The sequence below is a fragment of the Lutjanus erythropterus genome, chromosome 9, assembly GCF_056507025.1.
Source record: "Lutjanus erythropterus isolate fLutEry1 chromosome 9, fLutEry1.hap2, whole genome shotgun sequence".
Lineage (NCBI taxonomy): Eukaryota > Metazoa > Chordata > Actinopteri > Lutjaniformes > Lutjanidae > Lutjanus > Lutjanus erythropterus.
The window spans coordinates 38012806-38021562 of record NC_139325.1 but is presented as its reverse complement, the minus strand read 5'-3'; the positions used below and the strand labels follow the sequence as shown (position 1 = coordinate 38021562).

General features: G+C 41.9%; 1 protein-coding gene across 2 annotated transcripts in view; it reads right to left on the bottom strand.

The window, feature by feature from the left end:
• bbs9 (Bardet-Biedl syndrome 9) overlaps positions 1-8757 on the bottom strand; it is a 210753-nt gene that overhangs the window by 84128 nt on the left and 117868 nt on the right. For both annotated transcript variants that reach the window (XM_084727530.1, XM_084727531.1), the window contains one exon: positions 11-260. In XM_084727530.1, coding sequence (XP_084583656.1) covers positions 11-260 — 250 coding nt within the window. The remainder of the gene's footprint in view (positions 1-10; positions 261-8757) is intronic.

Sequence of the window (8757 nt, the reverse complement as noted above, 5' to 3'; positions counted from 1 at the left end):
CATGACTCACCGGGAGCTGCCAGGCTCTGGACCTGGACGGGGACCTGGACGTTGGCCTCGGAGGCCAGCGTGAGACGGCCTCCCTTGCCGATGCGATCGCACAGCAGGGTGATGTGCTTCTTGAGGCGGGCGGTGTCGCGGGGGAGGCCCAGCACGGGGCCTCCCGTCTGGGCCAGAGACGTGGCCTGGTCCTTGGGGCTCCGCGAAAGACAGGTCCGCAGGAGGTGAGAGACGGCAGCGTCACAGCTCTCCTCCCAGCCCTGAGGAGACAAGACAAGGAGGACTGAGAATACAAGAGACAGAGTTAAAACGTCCACGTCATAACGTACGATTGTGTTGTGTTGAGTTTAACTTGGATGAAATGTGGAAAAACTAGTAAAAGCATCTTGTGATTTAATTGTGTCTTTCTCTTGCCATCACCATTACCAGGTTTTGTTTGAATGAAAGAGGTGGAAAGTTGTGCACAATGAAGATACAACATTCAAATCTCGTTAAAGTTTCAGAAATCTAAGGATCCCGTCTAGACACAACCATCAAAAGTATTTTAAAATCAATTCTAGAAGACACGGGTAGCCAGCGTAAAGAAGATAAAAAGCGTAAAACGGTCACATTTCTCAGCACCAGTCAGGAGTTGAGTTGCAGCATTGTTGCTCTTTTATTATAGAAAAAGAAAGGAGGGAGAGGGAAGGAGGAGGAGACAGAGAAGATTTAATGATCAATCATTGACCTTAAATCTGCTTTAATGACGCTCTTGACTTTTACTAAAGAGCAACAAAATAATAAAACATGTAGAATCAAAAGGAAGGAACACACACATGTATTAACACACACACACACACACACACAGATAATAAAAGGTATTGAGGAGATGAGAAACATGTCTTTTGCCACTCTCTCTCCCCCTCTGTCGTCTCTGAGATGGTCGAGATATCTGGTCTGGACATCTCTGATCACACACACACACACACACACAGACAGAGGGTGTGTTGACAGGTATCCTCCCACCCTCCCCTTTTCGCTTACCCCACACCCCCTCCTCCCCCTGCCTGCCGCCACGCTGATAGGCCCCTAATGAGCCATAATGACAGGTAATCAACCCTGTAATGATGATGACAGAGAGACACAGACAGAGACAGGGAGAGACAGGGAGAGAGAGAGATGGGGGGGGGGGGGGGGGGGGGTTGTAGAGGGTCAAGGAGATTAGATGATGATAGAGAGGAAGGCAGATATTAAAGACGAAAAAGACGAGTGGAAAGACGAAGGATGAGCCGAGATAAAAATGGAGGAACGAGAAGACGGTGAAGGAGTGGAAAAAAAAAAAGTGCCTGGATGGAGAGAAAATGAGAGAGGAGGAGGAGTAGGAGGAAGAGGAGGAGGAGAGATGGGAGGTGGGTGACCTATTCTTACCACAATACCTCACCGGGTTATCAAATACTTGGAACAACATAACTGCAGGTTTCTGTGGAAACTTGGCACGCTCACGCACGCGCACACGCTGACACATACGTTCCACATGCTGCGGAGGAAAATTAAACGTCTTTAGACCTAAACTGCAGACATTCATCCTCCCGAACGAGAAGAAAGGAAGCAAAGAAAGGTGGAGCGGAGCAGGTTTGGACCGAGGCCAGAGCGATAAATTAAGACAAAGTTCCCACTAATGCCGAAATTGGAGAGAAGTTTGTTTCCTGTACCCAGAAACAAGAGAGGGATTGTATTATTCAATGATCTTCGTTGGTGAACATGTGCCATTTTTTAAAGAGCGAAGACTCCGGGTTAGAGCACATTCACTGCTAATTTAGGAGGCTACTTTCTTTGCATGAATGTTTAGCATTAATTCACAAGAGAGTTTTCAGAAGTTTGTCTGAAGAGCTGAGGGACAAAGAGTGAAGAGTCTTGTTTTGGGATTCAAAAATGAACAGCCTGTGTCAAACAACACTCACTATTAGTTCAAGACAGAAGAAAGAAGGATCGCTGTGTAGCTGCATTAATGGGCTACTTTGGAGCAGCGAAACAAGCTGTAAACTCAAAACTGACATCAGCTTTCATAGGATAATTCCAGAATTTGTAATCCTGGGCTTTAATTTTGTATATTTTAGGGTCTAAATGATTAATTGCTTGGTTTCTATTCCCAAATGGACGTGTTCGTGGACAGGTGGTGACACCATGGATGCCTATTAGTTCTGTTTAAACTTTTTTCTGGAGTACACTTGGAGGCTGTTCCAAACATTCAGAGTAGATCAGCATCTGCAGTGGCTGTCTGGACAAATCCAGAGCTTAATGCTTGATAGTTTAATGTTAATACCAAAATCACACAATGACAAAAATACTTAATAACTGAGGCAAAGGTTGTCCAGGTAAAAATACAGTTTTTGTCAACGGAGTCTGGAGGCTCTGAGAAGAGAAATATAATGGCTATTTCTTGTTAAACAAAAAGGATGTTAATCTTTAACAGAAAGGTCAGTTTCTGCAGGGATCCTTTCCATAATGTTGTCAGACACGAAGAATAAAAGTCTGTCAGTGGCAAAAACAAGCACTTTTAGTTGGCTGTACTTGGTCAGCTTGGTCTGTGCTCCTGTGTGTCATTTCTGGAGGTGCCCCCCTTGCAATATGTTTTGATGTGATGTCAAAGTCAGGCGGTGTAGTATATTGAGCGAGAAAGTCTGCATATAGAGAAGATGGGGTGGATGGATGGCTCAGACAAACACAGGACTTTTTTTTTACCAGGGGTTTGTGTCCCTTGTGAAAAAAAAGTCAATGTTGATTGCTTTTAACTCACATACATAACATAAGTAAGTTAAAAATAAACATATACAGAAGTTGCTTTACACAACTAAAGCACTTATTTGAATCGAAATCAAAACCACCTAAACCTAACCAATTAGTTTTTGTGCCTTTTTTAAAAAAAAAAAAAATCTACCCAGGTATGGCATATTTTTTTTATTGCTAACTTGACCGCACAGACTTGCATGTGCAAAACCGATGCAGGAGGGGTACATTGACGTGTAGGACCTCTGACAAAGCTGACGTGTTTGGGAGTGGGGAGTGAGAATGAGTTGGTTTGAATTGTGGCTTAAAATATTTTTGTTTAATCCCCCTCGAGGATGTCCCAGTCGCCATAAAACTCAAGTGTACTTCCGTGAGACTCTCTGAGGAGTAAGGGAGTGAGTTTCACACATTACCCAGCATTCATTGCATGCCTTTGAGAAACAGAATCAGTTGACATGAATTTTGTTTTACCTTGGTCTTTTGTTTCTGTATTTTTCACAAAAATTAGATTTTGTTTTGCTTTTGTTTGAAAAGGAGATTTTTATCAGTGCAAGTCATTCACAAAAAGCCGACCTTCATCAGACCTTGAGCTACGTTGCTAACACATAAAAGTGCACTCATGGCTATTACCGTCTCTGGACTGTCTGTAACTGATCTACTTGAGTAGCTTCATGGTTTCGCTGTTGCTACTTTGAGGTAGACGTAGATAGATGGCTGAAATTATTTTTAAGTCTAATAAGTAATAATATTTAAGTCTTTATAAGTCTCATGCCCTTAAACAGTCTGAACTGCATTACGATTATGAGGTTCGACATTGGGGAAATCCCAGGTGTGATTGCAACATTACTGGATGGCCATGGATAAAATGTTCCCGGGCCCAGCACACAACCTTGGAGGACTCCCAAAGAGACGGGTAAACGTTCAGACAGCAATCCCTCAGTCCTGACATCCTCATCACGACTGGGAAAGTCATTTGAGAAGCCAGTTACGGAGTTACGGCTCTGTGAGAACAATGTTGTACAGTCAGTCTCTAGAGAGAAAATCATCCACACAATCACCTCCCTTGACCAAATCAGTATATCCCTCTTTCTAAAAAAAAAAAAAAGCTGGATTTGGCACCGTTCTGCACGTAACAGTTTCACTTTCTTTCACTGTCCAACTTCTGGGTGTAATCAACTTTAAATATGACCAATTACTGTAAATGTTTGCCTACTGACAATCCAAAGTCCTAAAATGGTGTAAAGAAACCTGTGATTTGAATGGAGAGAAACAGCAAGCAGGGAGATTTTTAAGTGCAGTAGGTGAGTTTAATAACCTCATCATTCCATATTACTTGCATTTACAAAATCTAGTTCGACTTCTGCAATAAGTTACCGATTGCCTGGAGAAATATTAATGTTCAATAGAATTTTCCTATATATTTGAGTTGTTAAATGTGAAAAAACTGAATTCAGCACTGATTTTATGAAAGAAAGTTACACTTGTTTTAATCAGTTGATACTGAATGTTGTATTACGGAATGAAAACATTCTTTCAGTAAATTATCAGTATGTGGTGTAGTGTTATTTTCGCCATATAGTTTAGGGTCAAAGTAACAGAAATTGAGGGATGGAGGCACATAGACATGACGAAGTATCTCAAGATGGACAGAGTGACTGAGGACATTTAGTAAAGCAACCCTACAGTCAAACAAAAACATTGATATTGGACAGTTCTGCAAGACCACAGTTCAACGCCAAAATTTTCAAAACTCCAATTTTACACAGTATTTGCTCATGGGAACTACAGTGTATTTAGGGCCAGAGGAAGTTTTCATGGTTAAGGTATGGCTATGGTTAGGCATCTTAAACATCTGGTCTTACTGTAGCAGGTGTTCAGATCAAAATCTGCCCTGTGATGTTTTAACACATGGGGCTGCATTGGTGAGACAGGAAGTGTGATTCAGGAAATCCAGTTGGAGTAACAGATCAGTGTGTTTAAAGGTTTGGCAGCCGTCAAAAAATGGCAAAATGCTTCTAATACTCTTTAACAAGTCTGGACAGTGATCACGGTGACAATGATTTTATATTTTGTTCAGCCAATCACAAGGTAAACAGTAGAAATACCAGATTACCAGATACTTGGCTGGACTTGAGAGGAAGTTCTTGTAAATTTCTTTGGTTGGGTTACCAGTCATACAGAACCAAACTGATTCAAAAATCATTTATATTCCATAGAAAACAAAACCTGCTGAAATACAATAACAAGCCTGCGTGGCTCTGAAAAAAAATCCCTCAGTTCTGCTGATTGGAAACATTTCATACTCTCTTCAACAGTTCTTTATATCACCATAAAGCTCAGATAACCATTTGACTCATTGCTGCAAAGAACTTATTTCTAAAAATGCTCTTTACAGTGCTGTAAATAGCTCTGCGGTGGTACAAGCCTAAAGAAACATTTTCAGGTACTATATAGAAAGTTTTGGTTCAGAGTGCAGGAAGCCTGTGTGGGGCAGGCTGTATGACAGATTTTGGCCAAGTAAACAGAGGGCGGGAGAATGTGGGGGTCATGCAAGAATAGCAGGCAGACAGACAGCGTCAGCAACTCTGTTCAAGGCTGACTGACAGATGGAAAAAGAGACAAAAGAGGGAGAGAGAGGAGCAAGGAACAAGGGAGGGAAAAAGAGGGGAAAAGAGGTGGCAGGAAAGGAGAAGATCAAGGTGGGAAGAAAGACACATGGAGAGGTAAAACCAAGAGTCAGAAAACCAGGGAGGCAGAGAAGAAAAAGGGGGCAAAGGAAAGGGTGTAGGAACAAGACGAAGAAAGTGAAAGCATACAGCATGACGGAGAAATTTAAATAGGATTGGGTGAGGATGGTGAGAAACAAAGAAAGGAGAAATAAAGATGAGGGAGATGGTGTGAAGCATAAAAAGGGATGCAGGAGGATGAGACACAGAGGTGAAGAGGAGAAGAGTGAGGTGGAGAGGAGTGATTGGAGGAGGGAAGATGAAAAAGAAATAAAGAGCAGTCAGAGATGAAGATGATGAGAAAGTGAGGAAAAAGAGGAGGAAGAGAGGAGAAGGAATAGGAGGAGGAGGGTGATGGGGGTGGAGGAGGACCAAGAGGGAGGAGAAAAAGAGACGCAGGAGGAATGCATGAAGAGGAGGAGGTGTTCTGGTTGGCTGCAACTAAATGAGACGTTTAGTTCGATACCACACAGATGCATTTCCTCTGGCGCTCCTCCTTCTCCTCTTCCCTCAGTCCACCTCTCTTAGTGCAGACGGGGAGAAATTCAACTCCCCTTTCTCCTTCCTGACCTCCTTATTCCAAACATATCTGTCTATTTACCTCAGATAAAGAATAAAATGAGTGTATACAGCTGCTTTCAGGGGAATTCTTCTGGGAAGAAGAAGAAAAAAAACTTGCCTTGTTTTTGAATTGGCTGCCGCACATTTTTGAAATTTTTAAAGTTCTTTGCACTTTGTACCTCAGCTGGATAATCACATAATCTTGGCTAATGTGACAGATGACATACAGGTCTAAGGTCATTTGGGTCTCTGTTACATATCTCTATGTTTCATGCAGCAAAGAGGAGTGTGTGTGCCTAATGGGATGCAGAGAAATTACTGCAGTATGTACAGCACATTTTTCTGGTTTCTACTGGTCATGAGTCACAGGATTTCCCACTTGTAAGCCCAATTCAACTGAGGACAAAGGAAACGTGACCCTCTTCTATTGTCTGTCCACCTGTATACTTTTACATTTGTAGTTTAAATGCTATAATCTCTCTAAACCAAAGACATGCACTGACATTTTGAGGAGAAAAAAATAACCCTAAATCTATTGCCTATATGTTAGCCAGCAAACAAGTTAGCTAATACTTATGTGGGGATTTTTATTTCCAGGGCATCCCGCTTATACAATTTCCACACGTTTGGCACCCTCACACACTGGCAACAATACTGGATTTGGATGCTTAAGTACTACATGACAGGGGACAACACTTTGCATCACATTTTTAACTGCTCTGGGCTGCCCTATCTCTATATTGTATACCAATTAATGAAATAATACAGGCTTTTTAACTATAGCAGTTATGGGCTACTCATTCATACAGCCATAACACCAAAAAAAGATGTATTTTCCTCAGCCAAAGAAACAAAATGGGCTATTGTTGAGCAACTTTAGCCTGGCCTATCCAGATGAGAGACGTGCTGAGTTGATTAAAATGCTCATCTAGGCCACCTACAGCTGATACTGTGGACAACACAACATTAAGCTTTGTGAGCAGCAGCATCCATTTTTGGATTCTTTCATCTCTCTCATTCTCTGAGGTTTTTGCGACCATGCAGTCTAAGAGAAATCCCTGCAGACATTATTCAGAGCTACAAAAAAGGACATGCTGAGCAATTAATTGATGGCTGACAGAATGACTCATGTGATTTTAAAAATGAATGAGGATGGATTTAATTAATTAATGAATCAATGGCTCGATGAATCAACATACAGGGTTATTAAGAGTGACAGATCAGTGTAGGATGATGTTAAATGTAAAAAAAAAAAAAAAGGAGCATCAAACTAAGTCCTAGACTCCTCCTCTTCCCGCTCTCCCTCCTCCTCCTCATCCCTTTAACCCTTCTCTCTCCAACTTTAATCCAGCTTCTCTGTCTTCCTCCGCAGCTTTATTCTTGTCCACGACATTCCAGAGATTATTCCACTAGAAAGGACGCTCTCAGAGAGAAGGAATCGCATTCACCTGGACCTGCATGGTCACAGGAAAGGTTCAAGGCTGAGAAAAACAGTGTGACAGGGCACATCCACTCTAGCACCAAAAGAATCAATTTATTGATACTGAATATTTGAAATTCCTTCAATACTCATTTTCTGCAGAATTGATACTTCGAGTTAAATGTGTGAGCACATGCACATTGCTGAAATGTCCACATCAAGAGTAAATCATGCTGTTTTACTTCACACCAAAGTACTATTAACTTTACTTAGTTTCTGGGGTAAGTTAATTAGACAATTCAGTTATGTTTAAAGGTCTGAACTAAAGCGAAAAAAAGAACATTCCGAGAAGGGTTAGGCTTGACTGTCACTAAAACCTGACCGATCACTTCACTTGAGGTTGACCTTTGATATCAGCATTTGTTTTGGTGGCTACAACGTTACCAAAAAAACAAAAGCTCTGAGTTATAATGAGACAGAATGACCCTTTAATGGAAAAAGTAAAAGACAAAAAGGAAAAATCATGCTGATAACTTAAAAAAAACAAACTGTGTCTCAGTGCGTAGTCATGGTACTGTGTGTGTTGGAACGTGTGTTGTGTTTTCTGAAAATAGCTCATCAGTGCACCTGTTTGTTTTAATGTTATGGACGTGACCCTGATTACTGCTAATTCACTTAATGCCATTAATCCCATTTAAAATAACACACACACTCTGATACACACAAACTCTGGTGCACAGTCCCCTGAGGCTCATCAACTGACCCTCTAAACCTATTCCTGTCCACAATCTGTGTGTGAGTGTGTGTGTGAGTGTGTGTGTGTGTGTGTGTGTGTGTGTGTGTGTGTGTGTGTGTGTGTGTGTGTGTGTGTGTGTGTGTGTGTGTGTGTGTGCGCTGTAAAAGATATTTTATGTGCTGCTGTTTATGAAGACACAGATGTTTGTGTGTAACGTGGGTCTGTCAGAGGAGGCTGGAAATAGACTTAGTGGTAATGAGAGGTTGAGGGGATTGATCAGAGCTATGGAAAAACTAACACACATACCCACACACACACACACACACACGCACGCACACAAATACAGTACACACTCTCAGAGCCTCTATGGGGTGAGAAATCTTTCGTGGTCTGACTGCAGCAAATGGAGGCGCTCTGTCAACACTGCTGTTTGTACGGGATTGAGTCGCTGCAGCATTCGCACACTCACACAAACACACAGAGACACACACGCACACACTGACACACAAATGCACAAACACGCAAAGCTCAGAGTCTGAGTCAGAGGC